Source organism: Homalodisca vitripennis, chromosome 3, assembly GCF_021130785.1.
Source record: "Homalodisca vitripennis isolate AUS2020 chromosome 3, UT_GWSS_2.1, whole genome shotgun sequence".
NCBI lineage: Eukaryota > Metazoa > Arthropoda > Insecta > Hemiptera > Cicadellidae > Homalodisca > Homalodisca vitripennis.
In genome coordinates this window covers 92,427,467-92,449,275 of record NC_060209.1, presented here as the reverse complement: position 1 = coordinate 92,449,275, position 21,809 = coordinate 92,427,467, and the positions used below count along the sequence as shown (strand labels likewise).

The following is a 21,809-nucleotide window of genomic DNA, read 5'->3' as shown; positions in this document are numbered from 1 at the left end:
TCATATGAAGCTCTTTGGGAATGACACTAAATGGCCCCTAATACTTTCAGATACAACAAGGGGTTTTCCATACTCAGAAGATGTCTGTTTAGGAAATGATCGGTACCACACATTTATAACTAGGTCTATTGCAAAGACTGATATATATTATTGATATAATCATCAGAATACATGACTGATGCGTATCTGATAAGCCACCCCTTCCTTATTAATCCCACATTTGCTTCACAACTGGGGAATGGAAGTTAAAACAGTGCTACTTGCATACAGAAATCCAAACAACAAAGATTGGGAGTTGTATACAAGGAGAAATTGAGAACAGCTGTAATAAAAAGGGAGTGATGGCAATATAGGTCAACTATTTATTTGCTAAGGATAATATATCAGCCAGTAAAATTTATTTTGATGAGAGAAGAATCCTGTTAATAGGCAACTATGAACTACCTGAAGAAGAGTAAGAGCTATATTAGGATCAAAGTTCAATTAATTTGATCCTACTTAGTAAGTTACTATTTAAGTTTCCACTTTGTGAGAATTGTTGATACTATTCACCTGTAACTGTACAGAAAATGAAATAAAGATATTTAAACATATATATAATTATATAATTATTAAATAATATATATTACTTATTTAAAAACATTTTAAATAACAAAAATCAGCAAGGTTTTTGCTATAAAGCTCTACGTTAACTTAATTAATTTAGCAAAATTTTTGTTTGAAGCAGCTGACGTTCGTGCTTAGGTGCAGTAGATGCGTGAGCACAAATATGGATAATACAAATTATAAGTTAAATATTGTTTTAAAAACCACAATAATTTATTAATTTGGTTATCTATTTATGTTTTTATACACAAAGTATGACAATAAATGAGTCTAGCAGCACTGTGCTTACTTTCAATCAGCTATTGTTCTCGAGTAGACATGCCCCTATGCATGTACTTACATAAACATAGAATTTATTTATTTCCCCCGAACATACTTCTCCATATAACACAATAACATATGTACACATATATATATATATATATTAAATAAAAGATATAAGATATCTTTGTGTCTTTGTGTGTAGATATTTGTGTTATTTTTGTAGAATTTCCAAATATAACATCAAATATTATTTAATAAATTGTGTTGCCATGCACTTGGTGTGTAGGATAGTAGCGAATGTAGATAACTTAAGAATATTTATTTATTTCATTCTAGACCATGAGGGGATAGTAGGTAATAAAGTCTGATGCTTTGGTAATAGTGGGTTCAACATTAAACATGAAGATCTCTATGAAATCCTTACATGTGTGGTCTTTAGCCAATTCAACTCGATACACACTAAACCAAAAAGAGAAAATGCATAATGGACGATATATTTTGTTAGGAGTAGATTTGTAGACCTCTAAGAAGCGGGTCAAATCCCAGGCTGCTATTTGATATTTGAAAAACGCCTTCATATAATGAGTACTTTTTAAATATAATCCATTTGGTAACCTAAGCAATGTGCAAGACAAAACCACTGAACACTTGTTTTTTGACTGCCCTGTAAGACTCACTTGGCAATCTTAGGCCTGTTGGACAAGGGTAAGTAAATTTCCTCAGGAAGACCTGATTTGGTTATTAGTTTTTTGTGGGATTGCTAAAATAATAAACCACTCGGGATTAATGTAAGTGTGTGTGCGTGTGTGTGCGCGTGTGTGTGTGTGTGTGTGTGTGTGTGTGTGTGTGTGTGTGTATGTATTAAATTCTTTTTAACAAACATTTTATGATCTTTTAGTTACTTTCTAACTAACTTTAACACACTTTAACTAAGATATGAGAATGTTTCATACATAAATAAAAACCGTCATCCGTATATCACAAAGAATTTGCTAAAAAAATAAAGGAATTACTAGGTATTTTTTTATTGGAATTACTTTACAATTAAACATACTATACAATTACGATTTTTGTTCAGAAAGTAGATTAAGTTTTAATACAAACAAAAAACAAAGTACAAGAAAATAATTTTACTATATACATTTGAAAGTGACACTAAAATACTATTTTTCAACATAGTCACCATACAAATTTAGGCACTTATCATAGCGAAAAAACTAGTTTTGAAATTCAAGCATTATAAAATTCTACAACTTCAACAAGGTCTCCCTCCTGTAGTTCCATGTCGTCATCAAAGTGCTACACCACAGGCTGTCTTCATTGCTGGAAACAGGTGGTAGTTGCTGGCTGAAAGGTCCGAACTGTAAGGCAGATGTGGAAAGTTCCCTCCTATTTAAAAGCATCCCGGGACTTCTCGAGTCCGATTTGCCGTACGTGGTCAGGTGTTGATATGCAAAAGCAAACTTTTTGAACTTAACTTTCCTTTGCGCTTGTTTTATATTGCTCTTCTTAACTTTTGCAAGGTTTCACAACTCCTCACAAAATTTATGGTTGTGCCACCTTCTAAGAAATCAACAAGAGAACTAACTCCTTCTTGTCCCAAAACAGTTGTCATAATCTTTTGTGCCGACAATGTTTGCTTATATTTCCTTGGTTTTTTGAGGGAGTGTGTGTTCCCCCTCTCAATAGACTGGTAACTGTTTGGTAACTTCAAACAGAATGATGAAATTGGTTTTGCAATTCATGTATTTTACTCAAGTCTCATCTGCTGTAATGATTCAATCGAGCAGCAAGTCACCAACTTTTTCGTAAGTGTCCAAAAATGCTCTTGAAGCAGCCATACACAGATTTTTATGAGTTTCTATTAACACTTTCAGTTGTCATCTTCAGTTAATCTTCTCATCGACTCTTAGAGACAATTTCATCAGTCAAAATGCTTGGCTGTCCATAACCTAATGCACCACTGACGCACTCCACCTTCAGTATCACATCGTTCCTATAAACTTCACAGAGTTGGTGATCTCAATCGGTTTATTGTGCTTAGCTAACAAAAACTGTATTAACGAACGCACTTCACAACTAGCAGGATTTTCAATTGCACCCACATTTTAAACTGCTATTGTAAAACAACAAGAAGCGACAGTAACCTCTAACTAGCACAACTGGATAATAGCCACTGAACGGAGAAACGTCCTGACATAAAAATTGTCACGATACAAATATATATATAAAAATCCCGCCTCTAGCGGCTACAGAATGAATCGCAGTCTACTGTCTGGATAGCCCCCATAGAAAATAATCCAAATAACCTTCATCTTGACATTTAAGTTCTTTGTCCTAGCATAAACCGTGAATCGGTAAACAGTTTTTGAGCATGGGAAATAATTACATCTTCAACATATCCATCACTATCACTGATATCAGAATTGCAGTCGTAATCACTGTCTAATAAAAAGCGACAACAGAATCCTGGAGTTTTACACACCCGTTGTGATCAATCTTACAACTAAACAAAAACAAACACACCTACCCTAGCATACCTGTATAGTAGCTAACAGTGAAAACAATTATGAAACGTTCCTACAAATACATGGTCAATACATGGTTCAAATACACGCTCACAATGAAATATATAATTTCTTAGTAAAAGAACCAGTTAAGACTACGGCAACGATATCTGTCGGGTATTTTCAGAACCAGAACAGCCTGTAACAATAGAGAGCGGTTAAGTAACCAGTACTTGGCTCAGTATTTAGCCTGGGACCGATCAGCATGTAACCAGCGTATATGTCTTCCACAATGGGTTTAGTACTTGTGGATAGGCTACTTCTTAAAATAAGGCTACATTATATTTTTATATATTTTATGCAACAGAATTGTTTAGTGTTTATTGCGATCCTACTTGCATTCTTTATTATTATGACATATTCACTTATCTAACTTTGAGACTTCCTGTTTAGGTATTATAATTAAAACCATACTACGAATGTTTAGCTCCATTTCACCTTCTTAGTGCAGTGTCTGAGATACAACACTGTCACAGACTTGACTACTGGAATCCGGAGTCCACGTCCATCAGAAGAGATGCACCAAGACCAACACAGTAGAGTACAGTAGCAATACTACTTCATACTTGCCATGATTTCAGTGTTCAAAACGTAATCTCAGTAACACAATGGGTTCTCAGTTGTTTTCTTGTTGTATCATTTTGACATCAGGAACACCCAGGCTACACAAAAGTTTGGACTGATTTACCCAGTGTCCCATAAAATCCAGTGTAATCGAGATGAAGAGGTGTTCTCATTGTCTCATCATGTGCACAATTAAGATCATATATAATGTTTTAAGACAATTCCAAAACAAAAGTGAAAGTGGGAATAATTGGATGGAAATAATAGGAGCAGCTTTTATAAAGAACATTTTAATAAAACATCTTTCAACTGGCCTGCAGTCTCTGGATTTCATCAACAATTTTTTCATACCAAGATAATAATGACTTGTGTTTAGAAGCTAAGCTTTCTGGGAGCTCTCCGGTAACCAAGTCTGTCTGTTCTTTCTGGAAAAGGTAAAAGTAATTAGGTCACAGAGATACTTACTTTAAATTCTAAAACTTTCTGTGCTCAAAACACTCACAAACTATGTTATAATGATTGGAAATATTTGTGTTAACGAATATTTCAGTGTGTTAGATTAAAAGTATGTTGAACTGTTGGTCCACACGTTTCGCAAAAACTCAAGATTTTTGCAACTATTTAATATTGTTTATTACCTCATTACAGACATATGAAATTTCCAATTGGTTATAGGCTATATTGGATTATATTAACTTTATCCCTATTACTCTACTATCAAATAGCTCAATTGTAATAAATGTTCCAATAAATTACAAATTATGTGTGTAAGGATATTATAGTTTTTATATGTAGATAAATGTAAAACTAAGATAAGAATGTAGGGGAATTTTTCATGGACACTGTTATTGCATTTTTGTGACTAGCAGCAAGTGGAACGAGTCCCATTAGATGCAACTCTCTAATCAGCTAGAGAAGATTATTCTTAGTCTCCTGCACTGAACTGCAATTGTTTATAGCTTCAAAACATTTTTGCTTCATAATTTTTATTAATTAAAAGTGAAATTTACCTTAGAGAAATCCTTTGTTTTTTTAAGAACTATGTGCTACCTATAATTTTTTAGAAATTACATTTAGCATAAAAAGAATTAAACATATCAAAAAACCCAGCTCGCTTCAATGAAAAATATAAAGCTTGCATATATGTATAAAATTTCTTTCTTTAATCAAATGAACTTACCTCTATCTTTGTGAGAACGCTTTTTAAAGGAAGTTTTGCTGATGACAGCATTTGAACCTTCTCATTTGAATGGCAATGCCGCATACTGCACTGAATATAAGCTGAAAATTAATACAACAGTTAAAAGATGAAAAGCTAATTAAAAAAGATAAGATATGTATGAAATATGAAGATAATATTAGTTATTTTAGCTTATAATCAGACTGTATTCAAACACGTTTGGAATTATTTGTGATATAATGAAACAGAGATTATTCATGAGATATTACTTCTCTTAGAAAATTCCTGAACTATCTATCGGTGTTGTGCCTAATTCTCTTACTCATAAGGAAATTCATTACCGAAAAATATGTATCAGCATCTCGGGCAAAAGGAACCAGAATGGCATCTCTCTATCAAGATTCTAAATCATAACTCTGTAGACACGTATCTTCAGCCAAATCCTGTGATCCTTGGGACAGAGAGAGTTCTCTGCATATCTCTTCCAAGTGCTCTATAGGTATGTAAACATGGTAGATGCACTTTACATTACCTAAATTCTCTCAGAGACCACTGACATGAAGTAACTTCACCGTCTAACTCTCAATACTCTCTAGATATATGTGTTAAAGATACTTTATCTTCTGTGAAAACCATGCAAAGAATCATGACCTAGAGATTCAAATTCTCAGCATCTCTTTCAATGATCTAAAAACTCTACATGCAAGTTACATACTCTTAACCAACTATATTCAAATTGATTTGTGACCCTATATCAAGAGCTTCATATCTAAATATGTAACACACATAAATGTTACATATTAGATAAATCTTAAGCTAAATCCATAGAGAGATCCATACCTCAGTCTCAGATAAGTGTTAACATCTTTGTCCTAAGAGCTCAAAACTTTGTATGCATTCCTTAGGCACTTAATTTTAGTCAAATCTATTTTGAGATCCATAACCTGTAGACAGGTGTAACCATCTCCCTCACGTTGTCTAAGTGGCAATTCTGCATATATCATGTATTGAGTAGTATCTGCTTGTATTGTCGTACAGACCCTATGCAGAAGTATTGATTATTCCTAGCACCTCTTCCCTAAAAGCTGTAAATAGCATCTCTGTACGCATGCTGCAGACACTTACCTTCAGCCAAATCCATGCAGAGATCCATGACCTGTAGACAGGTGTCAGTATCCCTTTCCCAGGAGCCCTGAGTGCCAGCTCTGTACGCATGTTGCAGATACTGAGCTATCTTTGTCCTGTTTTCAGGAGTAGGTTCTTCAGTAGCAGCCACTTCTGCATACAGCCTCCATAGTGTTGAGTTGTTCATTACCTGCAGACACATTACTAGTAATTCTGAATATGTTCCAGATAATTATAAAAAATAAGCAATATATTTATTTATGGGTTAAAATAATTGTGTATTAAATTTAATTTATGAAGAATAAATTTTAAGAAACAAATAATATTAACCATCTCTTTCAGTAGTGAATCAAACCACATTCCTTTCAACACTAATGAATTTATATAACATACCCAGGAATATTTTCCCACATAAGAAAATATGCACCAGCATCAACTCTGGTGATTTGTTTTGTTATGTGTGGTTTGTTTGGTTTTGTTTAAATATTTTTAAACAATCAATCAAACCATCATTAATCTAACTAAAAAGGAGTAGCCTACACATTATTTGATAGAACAAAGAGCTTATGCTCAGATAAAGATGGATTAAAAGAGGAATTTAAGAAGGTTGAATCGGATCTCAGATGCAATGGATACCCTCAATCAGTAATAAACAAGTGCAAATGAACAAGAAGAATCATTCCTAGATCAATAGATCAGACAGCTCTATGAATTTGTGTCAATCCCTTATGTGCTGGGATTATCAAAGAAAATTAGAAGAGTAGGTAGAAAGCACAGCATTAGAACCGTAGTAAAACAAACAATACTCTTAGACAAAGTCTTGTAAAAACCCCAATAAATGGCACACAGGATTAAAAAACTGTTTACAGTCTAAAATGAAGTTTCAATAGGGAATAAATGGGCAAGATAAAAACACAATTAAACGTAAGGATGAAAGAATACAAAGAAAATGTGAGAAAGGGTCTAATAGAAAAGTAAAAAATTGCACATCATTTATGGTCTAAAGACCATCGTATAAATTGGGATGAAGCCAACATAATATGAAGCCAACTCTTTAAAATGAATTTAATTGAGACTTCATTAACCAAATTTGCAGACCAACCGATCAGTCAAGCATCAGTTGAAATTAGGCCGCTTTGGTTGCCAATTCTGAAAAATAAATTAACAAGCAATCTTAAAGCATCAAACAGATTAGAGATTTGTTTAAAAGAAGTTCATCTATAGTTCACTAATCATAAAAAAGGGCCTACTTCCATGCCATCCTTTTTTGCTGCTATCTGCCGTGACGGTTGCCATCTACTATTGGCCTCTGGTCAGTCTTGGTTGGTCAGCAATGATTTGGTATGATTTGTTTATTTTAACCTAGATTGTAGTTATGTTTTAGGTTAGTTATTCACCTGATGCAGAGATCAGACTGCAGATCGTGAAACATGGTATTACTGATTTGTTGCATCACTAAACTAGCAATTAATTCTGATTCTGGCAAATGTCAGAAAAAAATCCTATTTCCTTACAATACTTACATTGTTAAAAACAAACTTCAAACAAATGAACTCAATTGCAATACTCTTTGAAACTGAACTGGTATGAGACAGGCAGTTATCCCAAACTTTCTATGGTCTGAAAACGGTACTTTGGTTTACTTTAAAATATTTTCTTAACTTAAAAAAATATATAATTATAAGTTTACTTCATACAAAATATATTAAATTTACCTGAGAGGTAAGACGGCCAAACAGTTTTAAAACTTGTTTTCTTAACATTTTTATTTCCAGATTCCCAACGTTTGAGTTTTCTCTCACAGCTACAGTTTTTAAAATCTTCAGCACCTCTAAGTCAAGATGTTTTTCCTTCAGGTCCAAAATACGATGGTAACTGCGAATAACCTATAATTGGAATAGAAGTGTTTAAATAATGTTTTATTAAAATAATAAATCACACATTGCACAGCACATAATTGTTAATTAGTAAAACAATTATTTTCTTATTCCTACTTAACAGAATAGACATTTTGGACACTCCGTAGTTTCTTAGAGAGCAGTGTTTTATGAGCTCATGGCACCAAGCTGTTATCAACCATAGATAAAGATGTAGCCAGAGAAACAAACTAAAAATTAAAGGGCTTGAAAATTACAAATTGTTACAAAAAGAGATATGAATAAAAATACGCCTTCAGTCTAAATAACTCATATGACATCTCTGTTAAACTTCTAGGATTCCATCGTATAGATTGTAAGTGGACTTGAATTGATTATGATGAATTGATTGACAATGTGAAAAAAATAACTTTCTAAATGCTTTTTTAGTGAGAAAAATTGTTTTTAATAGTGAACTTTTTAAAACACTTATGCTTTTTTCACCATCATATTTTATATGAAATATAACTGTGGCGTTTGCCACTTTATTTTGTTGGCCGTTGGACGGGCCGGGAGCTGTTTCCATACAGCTGTCGAGCCATCTGTTTTACCAGATGGTTGATCTCTTTCTAGATTGTTTCTGTGGATTTCTGCCTTTTTGATTGGTTCTAGGTTTTTTTCAGGTTTTCTAGATATCTGGAATTAGGTTTCTTGCTCTCTTCTCTTCTGGCTTCCGTAGGGCGAGGACATCTTGGAGTTTTCTGTGGTCGGAGTTACAAAATCAAAGCTGGCTGCCCGCTCCCCTCGACGAACCGGCGCGGTGTTTTTGGTGTTAATATCGTATGCCTACCTTCCAATCAACGTTTCACGACCTCGTTTAATATTTAGGACCCAGTCTTTCCAAATTCCAGTGTAAGACTTTCGTCGCAAATTGGTAGCAGAGCGTGGTTTGAAATGGAAGGCTAGGCTTGCCGGTGGGAGCGGAAGAATTCTACACAGCTATGAGAGCTAAGTACTAGTTTTAAGTTTTTTTTAAGGGGGTAGACGTTTTCCAAATTTTTTTTAGTTTTCTAAAAATTTTCCTTAAACTGTCTTTTTTTCTCAAAATGTAAAACTTTTTTCGAAGTAGCATGTTTCTAATGTGCAGGTCTGAGCCAAGCAGTTCTTGCAACCACTGCTACCTAAGCCTAGTTCTATAATAATTTGAAAATGTGAGTTGCAGTTTTTTCTTAAAATTTAGTAACTTATTCTCACTAATTATTTAGGCATAGGGTAATTTTTTGGTTGATTTTTTTTCTAGCTTAAAATTTACTTTAAACCAATTTAATAATTTTTTTTTTCTCTCACCAAGTTAACTCTTAACCTATCTTAATACGACCTACAGTGTGGCCTGTTGCTTTAAACATACCTGGTACTTAATTACTTGTGCTTTTTTAAACTTTAATTAGCACCTTTTAGTATATAAATTTAAACTTTGGCTCAGATCTGTGCAAGTAAAGTCGTAGAAAATCGCAGGTGCAGTTGGTGCGCCACTTATTGTACTGCCGCCTATGTATTGCCTACCTTTTGTTTTTTAAAGTTCTTAGCTTTCTGGTTAATATTTGAATCCCCCAATCAGTTTTCACCAGATTAATTACTTTGGGTTGGCTTATAATTAAAAGTGTTCTTGTTTTTTTTTTTTATATAAATTGCTTTCCTTCTGATATGTCATCTCTACATCTGATTTAATTAAAATATTAATCCTCTCCACACCAACCCTTAGTTCCAAATGATTTCCTTACTCCGTTTAAGCTCTTCCCGTAGCTCTACAGTTTTTCTTTCACGCCTTTTAAGAGCCTGAATTTATTTGCTCCAAGTCTTCTAAATTTAAAAACTAGTATGGAAAAATAAAGCTTTATTTTTTGTCTTTTCCCACTGGCCACCAAATTTTTTTTCTCAGCCGTCCCGGTAGGGGGAGGAGAGTACTGGCCCACTTTTGCTAAATTTTGCAGTACCAGGGTTTTTACTAATTAGCCTTTACAACACGAAACTTAGGTCTGTTGATATTATGATGGGTGTAATTTTCTCATATTTTTTAATTTTCGCTTGGAATGGTCTCTTCATTCCCTTCTGATCCTCCCATCTTTGAAAAAAAAAAAAAAAATATACAGACCGTATATCTGGAGTAATACTCTCCCCGGTGGTCCAAGGAGTTCCGCCAGCCGTTCGGGGGTTTCCATTCGGTGTGCTTAAGTGGGCCCTTGGGTTCCGGGGTGGAGATACCCGGATGGTGGAGACTTTAGGAAGTGCTTTGGCTAATAAGCTTTGGCTAATAAGTGTACACTTATTTAATTTCCTTCCCAACCTTACTGGAACACCCTCTTGTAGCCTTTTGACCACCAAGCGTATTAGTGATATAGAAACAAACGAATAAACCCATCCTTGTGTCAACACTTCAGACCTTTATTTATTGGTAGCTACCACAGAAAGTACTTAATATTGTTCGAGTTTTTTTTTACTACTACAAGGCTTTTCCTCAAGCCTCTTTAAATTTAAAGATTTATTCTTGAGTAGTGTGGTCAGTCGGAATGGATTCTAGCCGTTACGCTTTTGGAGCACCTCGCGAGCGTGCAGGATGTCCATACTAGAGCAATGTCTAGCAGTTTGCTAACTACAGCGTTACCAGTTTTAGTCTCTACTCTTTCCGTCCTTGTCTTCCTACCTTTTCCTTTTGAGTTTTTTTTTCTTTTCACTCCCGGGGAGTGAGGGGAGGATGTGGCGTTTGCCACTTTTATTTTGTTGGCCGTTGGACGGGCCGGGAGCTGTTTCCTTACAGCTGGTCGAGCCATCTGTTTTACCAGATGGTTGATCTCTTTCTAGATGTTTCTGTGGATTTCTGCCTTTTTGATTGGTTCTAGGTTTTTCAGGTTTTCTAGATATCTGGAATTAGGTTTCTTGCTCTCTTCTCTTCTGACTTCCGTAGGGCGCGAGGACATCTTGGAGTTTTCTGTGGTCGGAGTTACAAAATCAAAGCTGGCTGCCCGCTCCCTCGACGAACCGGCACGGTGTTTTGGTGTTAATATCGTATGTATGCCTACCTTCCAATCAACGTTTCACGACCTCGTTTAATATTTAGGACCCAGTCTTTCCAAATTCAGTGTTCTAACTTTCGTCGCATAACTACAGAAACAAACTTGAAATTCAACGGATTATACGAGGTTGTATCAGAAAGTTCCCGGATTAGGTCTGCTAGTTTTTTTTTTTCTTACCTGGGCTATTATTGGCTGTTATCCCCTTCAAAATAAGCTCCATTTGAATTGATACAATAAACTCAGCTTTTTTCCACAGCTGGAAAGTGTTAAAAATCAGCTTTTCCGGAAAACTGTCAGGAGCATCCTACGTTTTTTTCCTTACGTCTTCAAGACTATCAAAACGTGAAATTTCATATGCATTTTCATTTTTGAGAAGAGATAAAAGTCATAAGGGGCTAAATCTGGCGAATAGGCAGGATGTGGAATGTGAATGTTCTTAAAAAGCTTCTTGAAGCACTGCAAAAGTTTCCATTGGTGATTTCTTAAGTTTAAAGCAAAATTTGATGCATGAAAATTGCTCAAATTTATCAGCCATCATAAAAATCGTTACGTAGGGTACACAACAACAAAGCACAACTTGTAGACATAACCTAACTACTCACAATAATAAAACTTAGCACAATGACTCAGCGACTATTATGGCAGAGGCTACTGGCACGCCGGCTTGTAAAGTCACGTCCAAAACAAATGGCAAGTACAGTCCGGCAACTTCCTGACACCACCTCGTATATAACAAAATGTAGTAACTAGATATATTATAGAATTTGAGGACAACAAAATATTGTAGCTATAATCTATCAGTATTCTAATGTTATCTCATATGTTCTTGCTTAGAAATTAGTATATGTTAAAGGACATTATGTTAAATTTAATTTAAACTTTTGATGGGTTTTACATACCAAGTAAACTTGCCACATACCGCTTTGTGTAAGTTTTGACTAACTCGGTATGCCTCTTAAAACTTGATGGAAACTAGCACATATTCTAAGTAATGTCTGGTTTTAATCATTTGAATCATTTACTACATTGTAAATAATTTAACAAATACATGATTTTTAGCACTGAAACAATAGTGATGAAGTAAAATTTATATATATATATATATATATATATATATATATATATATACGATATATTTTATCAGGATTTGCCATGATCCAGCATTCCAGCTGGGAGTTGTCCACGTCATTGGTTGCAAATCAATTGGTCGGTTATTGAATTGTGATGGTCATGTTTACTAAAACATCATCTTTGTGTTGATTTTAATTTGTTTCGAACATCTTCAGGTTATTAAAAAAGTAATTATTATGTGGTGATTAGTTGTTGATTTGTAATGCAGAAATATGAGAGTGTTTTGTGAACCATGTCCGTAGTTAGTTATCAGTAACAGCCATTCCTGTTTGTTTGTTTATTGTTTATCTTGTTTAGGCTAAAAGTAGTTATTTTATGTTGTTCTACAGTTACAGCTGGAACAAATAATATTAGAGACAGTAAAATTAACAGGTTTATAGGAGATAATAAGTAACACATCAAAGAATTATGAAGTAGTAAAGTTGTATACATATTTACAACACAAGAATTCAAAAATTAAGCTACAATCAGTTTCATATATAATAAAAACAGTTTCATGATGTTTTTAATTGTTTACATAGCCTTTTTGAATAAATTACTTCATAGTAAAAATAATGGTCTTAAGTAATGGCTATAAAAATGTATTACTTAAAACTAACATCATACTATTTGTACATTAAATCTATTTATAGTAAAAGAACGTTTAAAAGCATAACACTTTTTTAGCCTTTCCTGTTATCTGTCTGTATCTATGGATTGTACTCATGGAGATTTTTTTACGTGTGTCCCCCTGTTCCCCGACAATAATATTTTTATGTTAAAGTTATATCATATTTTTGTACCTTTTTGTAATACCAATAAATAATTTTGTACCACAATAGTTTATAAATAAAAGTACTATGTATAAACCGGGGAACAGGTGGACACTTGAACCCGACATAAACATTTTTATGTTAAAGTTATATCATATTTTTGTACCATTTTTGTACCTTTTTGTAATACCAATAAATAATTTTGTACCACAATAGTTTATTAATAAAGTACTATGTATAAACCGGGGAACAGGTGGACACTTGAACCCGACATAAACATTTTTATGTTAAAGTTATATTATATTTTTGTAACATTTTTGTACCTTTTTGTAATACCAATAAATAATTTTGTACCACAATAGTTTATTAATAAAGTACTATGTATAAACCGGGGAACAGGTGGACACTTGCACCCGACATCAACATTTTTTTGTTAAAGTTACATCATATTTTTGTACCATTTTTGTACCGTTTTGTAACACCAAATAATAATTATGTACCCACAATAGTTTATTAATAAAATACAATATATAACGGGGAATAGGTAAACACTTGCACCCGACATTAACCCGCGGGAACTCTCGCTATTATTTTGAACCTAAACATTGTTAGTTGTTGTTAAAGACATATTTTAATGTTCGTTGTATGGGCCTCAGGTTATAAATAAGCTATCTAGAGTATATTCGGCAGCTTTCCCTTTTTTTCAAGAATCTGTAATGAGGGAGGGGAGTGGCAGGTGTGAGGAATGTCTGAGCCCACGCCTTTGTTAGTTTGGCCCTAACTATGCAAGCGACCCCGTCAGTGTCTGTGTTAAGTCGACCCTAACGGCGCGGATAGGTGATCACGGCACATTCCATTCTAGTTTTATTATTGACTGCGGTTTTAGTGTTTGGGTTGTGTTGCGGTTTTTGTTAGTGGATTTTCACTCGTAAGTTCCATTTCTCATATGTTTAGTGATGGAGACAACAAATGACAACGAACATGATGTAAGTGAGGGTGATATGTCTTTTCAAGGACATTTATCAGATACCGATAATGAGAGTGAACATGACATTGGATGACGTGCACACAGAACAGTCTGATGACGATTAGCCCTTGTTATGACACCGTTGAATGAACAAATAAATATTATACAATCAATTTATGTAGATGTAAACACTGTGCAAACCAGGGCCTTCTACACGAAAAGGTTCTAAACAGCCCATTGAGCGGTTTCTGCACTTTACACATCTAAAGACGGAGTTACTAACAGGAATGTTCACAAGCTACAAATAACGAAAAGGGCAAGACAAAATATTTTAAAGAAAAACCCCTTCTGTTAATCGGTTATTTAGAGAATTGAAACCACCCAGTTAATTGTTGGAAGATATTTTTCCCTAACGACATGATATCAGACATTGCACGTTATACAACCAGCAGTTACAAGAAATGCGTCCAATTACACAAGAGCGCTAGGCTGCAACGACACTGATTTAGTAGAATTTCAAGCATTTATTGGGCTCTTATATCTTATAGGAGTGAAAAAAGCTAACCACTTGAACACTTGTGAACTTTGGTCCAATGATGGAACGGGACCTGAGATCTATGCAGCAACTATATCCAAGAGACGGTTATTACGGGCTATTAGATTTGACGACAAACTTACACGATCTCAAAGAAAGAAATTTGACAATGCTGCTCCAATATGTGAGGTCTTTCAAACGGTTTATAAAGTTTGTGTAAACTAAGTTATAACGTGGGGAATTAGTAACTCTAGATGAAATGTTGGAAGGTTTTCGAGGCCGGTGTAAAATTTCGGCAGTATATATACCGAATAAGGCGGCGAGATATGGCCTCAAAATCTACGCACTTGTAGATGCAAAAACATTTTTTACTTCTAACATGGAACTCTATGGTGGAAAGCAACCCCCAGGTCCCTTTGCTACATCTAACGATGCTACAAGTGTGGTTCTAAGGATGATAAAACCCATTGATAACAGTGGGATAAACGTAAACTATCGAAAACTATTTCACGAGTGTCCATTATTGAATGACCTTTTACACTAATCACAGAATTACTGTCGTTGTTACTATTCGAAAGAATAACCCGGAACTTCCTCAAGAACTCTTGGCCATAAAGGGACAGGCAAAGGTGCAGCTCAATGTTTGCGTTTGGAAAACCACCAAATAGATGTACCATTGTATCCTACTTACCAAATTAAGAAAACCAAGATGAATGTTCTTCTTGAATCGACAATGCATAACGATGATGAGACACTGAAGATGCTGCAAAACCCACCATTATAAAATGACTAAAGGTGGGGTGGATGTGGGTTGACAGACTAAAAAGCGAGTATAGTTTAACTTGCTAGAGATTTAGCAATAGATGGCTATTAACTGTGTTTGGTGGACTACACAATGTTGGGACAATAAATTCACAAATAATATATAAGGACTAATTACAGGTGAGCTCAAACTGCGAAGGGTATTTTTGTCTGAATTAGCAAAAAGATCTATATAAAAACCACACATGACAAGACGAGGATCCATTGAAACCTTGCCTACTCACCTTCGAGGGACGATAAGATGTATAATATGTATCCAAAATTTATATATTATTATAATATAATAATATATAACAAATACTATAATTATGTTTTAATGAAATAGTTATAAATATAGTTTGAAACTTATAGATTAATATCCCTAACTATAATTTGTAACTTATAGGCTAAATATTAACTAAATAGGCTGTTAAGTCTTTTTTTGCCCCTCCTACTCCTTATTTTCACTAATTATTAAGATTTTTTTACTCACAATAACATGCACTACATCCAATGTTAGTTTGGATAAATTAATGTCTTTAAACTTAAATTAATATTGATTATTATATTTTGCCGTTATTTTCGTAATGGGTGCCTTTGTCCAGAGTCACGTCACGTCAGCGGTCTTGGGCCTTGGTTGGATTTGGCCTTGAAATATTCACATAGTTGTGTTGAAGTATGTGGATATCGATATATTAGCCTACATATCTCCATTACCTCCTTTTTGTGAAGTATAGAGCAAGTTCTATGTCACTTTTTATATTTTACTAGGGATATATCTACTATATATAAAATGGATAGCTAAATGTGCAGGTAAGCGTTAATCACGAGATCGGCTGGACCCATTTGACTAATTATGTTTTTATAATATTCGCTGCAGTCCGAGAATGGATTTTTAGAACAAAAGAGAAGCTAAAAAAAATTGCCCCAAAATATTGAAGAATTGATGAAAATAGTTAAAATATTTACGAAACGTAATCTTAAGTGAATTAAAAATTAACAGCTATTATCATTTTCATATGAAGTTCTACAATTAGGCTGAAACGTTGGTTTACATTGAAATATAATAAAATATTAGTTTTAGATATTTTCTAGACGGTGAAATTAAAGCTGTTTTCACCCACCTCTTGGATCAAAATAGAATATTTTCCAGTAACCATCACAGGAGTGTTGATTACGCGTTTAATAGTAGCTTATATGCTCATGGCATCTCTATTATTCGACAGGAAATTGAGTGCGAAACCGCGGGTAACATGTTCAGTGAAGTTGTTTACATGAATAGTGGAGTACACCAAGGGTCAGTTTTAGGAGCAATTCTTTTTTTAATTTACATGAATGATCTTTGTAATTCAAATTGAAATGGAAAATTATCATTCTTCTGCGGACGCGACAGCTTTTTGTTACGTAAAAATAGGTGGATTGAAATAGAGCAAGTCATGAATTCAGACTTGAACGCCATTATATGCTGGTTTACAACAAAAAATGTTCAATATTGCAGAAGGAACCTCTCAACGCAGGCATTGACTTTGAGGCCCTATGTTTTTTTTAAGTAAATCTATATCGGATACGTATTATACGTATATGCATTTATACTAGAATTAGTGTATTGCATTTACACTTGCATGTAGTTTTTTCTGTTTTTATTTATGATAGTTTTTTATATTTTACTGTTTCATTCCAGTATTAAGTTTAACACTAATATTAAATTATTGTTTTGACCTCTGTTTTTGTTAAATTTGTATCAGGCTATTGTACTTGTGGTGGATTGTAAAACACTAGGAAAATAAATAAATAAATTCTATTCTATTCTATTTAGTTGCCCTCACATAAATTTTCCTAATGGCTATACATAAAACCTACTGATTAAAAAGAAAATTTTTAAACTTTTCTTGGTACTATCTACTCGTAGTATACAAGTTGTTATTTCTTAAAAAAAAATTAAAAATGTTAAAAATGTGTTATTTTTAAACATCGTTTAAGTCAACAATTATTAATAAATTTATTGGAACTATCCTTGTACAATAGGCCTAGTATATAATTTACTAATTGTTTAGCTTACTAATTTTGTAAAACTTGACTATCTATCACATTGATGTACAAAGTTAAAACTGCGTAAGTCAATTGGCAAACTACTTACAAGTATAATTGGCTTTCGAAGCTTTATTTTTGCTTATAAAGTTTTAACGCGGCCGGCAAGTGATCTTGTTATAGCTCAGTTCCTATTTGAATTGGATACAATGCTTTTACTAGGCGCTGTGGTTTTTCCGCTGCCTTCAAAAGCCCCCGAGATAATAAAACAAACTTCGGCACCTGAAAAGGCGGCCCTTGCCCACCCTCACACGTGCAGCCGGCCTACATGTCATCACTGTGCTGATGACTCACATAGGCTGCAGAAACTGATATTTTCCATCATTGATATTTAGGTTAATATTTTTATAATTTTTGAAATCTACATGCTATTTCAAGGAAAGAAGATTCCCAAACACTAAATGACTACGACATTCCTGACGTATCATAGAAATAAAGGGGTTAATAATCAATTCAAACTGTGTAATATCAGTTACTTATACTTTCTTAAAGTATAATAATAATAAAGTACATAAATAATATATACTACCCATTTACACCTAATAGCGAGAGTTCCCGGGGGTTAATTTCGAGTGCAAGTGTTTACATATTCCCCCAGTTATATATTGTATTTTATTAATAAACTATTGTGGTACAAAATTATTTATTGGTATTACAAAAAGGTACAAAAATGGTACAAAAATTATGATTATAACTTTAACATAAAAATATTGATGTCGGGTGCAAGTGCAAGTGTCCACCTGTTCCCCGGTTTATATATAGTACTTTATTTATAAACTATTGTGGTACAAAATTATTTATTGGTATTACAAAAAAGGTACAAAAATGGTACAAAAATATGATATAACTTTAACATAAAAATATTAATGTCGGGGAACAGGGGGACACACGTGATTTTTTTTACTAGCCTAATATAAATAAAGAAGCAGTTGAAACTGCCTTGCATAAGCCCTGCAATAAGTTAAGAGCATCTGGCATTACTCATATGCTAATTCTGTAGACCTGATGCAAAACAGAGAAAATGTAGATTAAGGGAAAATAGCACTTTATTAGCAGATAATACTTTCAACAGTATATAACTCTAGCACAAACCTCATCGTACAAGCCACAGTCAGTGCTGACAGCCATCATGTTATCCCACACCTGCCAGTTCTCATAGTTACATTTAACAGCCTCCTGCAGCGCCCGGTAAGCTCGATCCTTCTGGCCAGTCTTCACGTATGCCTTTGCCAGGTTGTTCCATGCTTCAAAGCACTAAAATCATGTCAAATATTTTAATTTCAGATGGTATTGACTAATTGCTAGACAAGCAGCAGACAATTATATTTAGTGATTGCTTCTGAGATAGCTTTCACCAACTAGGCACAATCCTAATAATTTCTACCACCATTGCCATGAGCCATAGCATTACTTTTTATTCACAAACAGTAATAATTATATTTAATAACACAGACTAGACACTCTTACTACCTCATTTTAGGTCTCAATCTGCACAATAGCTATGGTGGGTGAAATATAAATGAAATTGACCTCTTTACACCCTCTAACATTTGCAGAATGGTAGGGGTGGGGATTAAAAGTTAATTTGTTTAGGTAGCTGAATTCACTCACAGGTTATTTTTCTCTGTTCTCTCCACAGTATTGCCTTGTCATATTAGAAAAAATATTTTAAATAATGTGTTAAATCAACATAAATTGAGGAAAAATTGTTTAATACAATTGGTTTTTAAATCTAAGTACTTGATTGGGTCAGTAAGTTTTAGGATGAACAATAAATTGCATGACATATTTGATTTTTGCAATCAAGGCACACAAATAATAACATGTCTACGATTTTTTATTTTAACAATGTCTTACTGTTGATGAGAATCGTTTATATTGTTGTCTTTAAATATGTTTTATATCCTGACGATATAACACTCATCAATTTAAGACCAGATCTAGTGCCTTTTGCACACCAACAAACTCAAACAATTTCAATGGTTTGCAATTGACGACCAGATAATTATTTGAATAGTAGAATAACAGATAATAAGTTTCAGTAATTAATTACCTTGAGACACTAAAATCTAAGTTTCTAAATTATGGATTACAACCAAGTCCCTATTTATAATGCAGCCTCAAAAACAGAACCTTAGAGGCGCTAACTAACATTCCCAATTACATTAATATGCTCCTTGGAGCTTTTTGATGGTTTCCGAAGCCTGTTAAGTAGTGTAGAAATAATTTCCATAGCCTAAGTCATATAAGTTTATTGACCTAAAAAGCCTATTGGATCAAATCATAAGTATTAAAATTAAACTTGGCAAACAGTCTCTTCCATCAGTTCCCAATCTATAATGTAAATAACAATAATTAAGAAGGTAGAAGGTTTCATGCTAATATGTATGTACTCACATCTGGCTCCAGTGCACAGTATCTGCGGTACGCTGTGGCACACAGTTTCCAGTTCTCCTGGTCCAGAGCTGCGTAGCCCAGTCGGAACCACAGTGACTCCTGCAGACTGTTGATACTGAGTGACTTCTCCAAGTGAGGGATACTTTCTGCGTACTGTTGACAACAAAGACTCTTATACTTACAAACATTAAACTTCCTGTCCACATTAAAAAAATAAACATTTACACATTTTAAATGTGTATGTCTTTCTTAAAGTACAATGCATTTTGGCCACTAACGTTTTACATAAATACAAGGTAAGAGTATGTCACACCACATGTCTTAACAAGTTTTACTAAGATTGTATCAAAATTTAAAATCTATAGCTTGTTTCATTCTCGAGATGTCCTGCGGACAGATAGACAGACAGACAACCGTACAAAAAATGTAGTTGACACAAAACAATTACGCATCATAGAACTCATTCTTTTAGAAATGAAGTTTTATGCAATATTTAAAGTCTACATATGAAATCATTCTTAACATATCTTGCTACATGATACATTCCATGTTTGTTTATTAAATTGGTTTTCTTATAAGTGTTTGAATAAAAAAGTCTACTCACCAAGTTACTGTAAAATGATGTATATGTTGGGATAGTTAGGCTACATGTGTTAATATGTTACATGTTTGAATTTATTATGGGTGTATTGAGTTTGTTTACAAATTTATTTATTATGCTATTTTCTTGTTGCCATCATGGTTATCTATAAGACCAATGTACAAATATTCACTAATGCTCACCCAAATCCCATGGAGTAACATGCACCATCATCGAACTCAGTGTTCCTCATATGCAAATGAAGGTTTATGCACAATTTCAAGTCTAAAGGAAGGTCAATTCGTTTTCCAGATATCATGTGAAAGATAGACAGAATTTTTTTAGCCTCATGAGTGAGTTTTTTTTTTAGCTGTGCTTTGTTGAAGCTCAGCTAACTATAATTCAAATGTTTATCTAACAACAAAATTTCATACTCCCTTGTTTTTAATTGTAATAAGTGAACTTTATCAGAGGGTAACAGTAAAACTGTTTTTATTTGCAGATGACACAGCTTTCATTAATGTTAGTCAAAATTGAAAAGATCTATTCAATTGTACACAAAATATCAAATAAAAACCTCTAAATGGTTCAAAATCAAAAGCATTTTTTTTTATGAAAGCAAACCACAATTGTTTATATTACTAAAATTTGAAAATTAAGAAATAGAAAATTAGTTGACTCTAAAACGCTTATGAATATTCCAAAACTCTAGTGAAGAAAGCATTTCTCATCCCCCTACCCCAAATGAAAAACAAAAAATTGGTCACATCCCATACATCATATCAGAAAACCCCATCTTCCACAAATTTACATAGAGATAAATTTCTATAACTCGAACAACTTCTATCAACTGAACAATGCTTCAAATATTTTTTTTTAACAATTTTACAACAAGGATTTTAGCATATTTTTCATGCTTGAAATTTCTATCAGTGACATACCCAAAACATGCTGCAATACTTAATAAGTTCATTCTCATTTTATTAGAAATAATTAAACTGGCATTGAGGTAGTGAGCGCAGGAAAGACAAGTCTACAAGTGAAACATTTTACTTTGTGTAGCTACTGGTTTGAATAAACCTATTAGCAAATCATAAAGATAAGCATGTCCCACACTAAAGACAGTGCAGGCACTGAGACCTGAGAGGAAATTAGATACAGCATGAAGGACGGTGTAACAAAACTCAGTAGAGGCCTGTGAATGAACGAGACAACTCTACAAGCTGCAGGCAAGGTTATCCCTAGCTATTGAATAATTATAGAGTTGGCTCCCTGCCAATTGTGATTGTACGATAGTCAGTGCCTGTTCCTTGTTTGTATGGATA

General features: G+C 33.8%; 1 protein-coding gene across 1 annotated transcript in view; it reads right to left on the bottom strand.

Annotated features, from left to right (window-relative positions):
- Window positions 1-4,275: 4,275 nt before the first annotated feature.
- The window catches only part of LOC124357182 (tetratricopeptide repeat protein 27), a 51,971-nt gene continuing 34,437 nt past the window's right edge, over window positions 4,276-21,809 (bottom strand). Inside the window, exons 12-17 of the mRNA XM_046808702.1 lie at window positions 19,905-20,057; window positions 18,600-18,761; window positions 8,022-8,192; window positions 6,307-6,496; window positions 5,182-5,282; window positions 4,276-4,426 (exon numbers count right to left, since the gene is read on the bottom strand). Coding sequence (XP_046664658.1) covers window positions 4,307-4,426; window positions 5,182-5,282; window positions 6,307-6,496; window positions 8,022-8,192; window positions 18,600-18,761; window positions 19,905-20,057 — 897 coding nt within the window. The 3' untranslated portion in view covers window positions 4,276-4,306. The remainder of the gene's footprint in view (window positions 4,427-5,181; window positions 5,283-6,306; window positions 6,497-8,021; window positions 8,193-18,599; window positions 18,762-19,904; window positions 20,058-21,809) is intronic.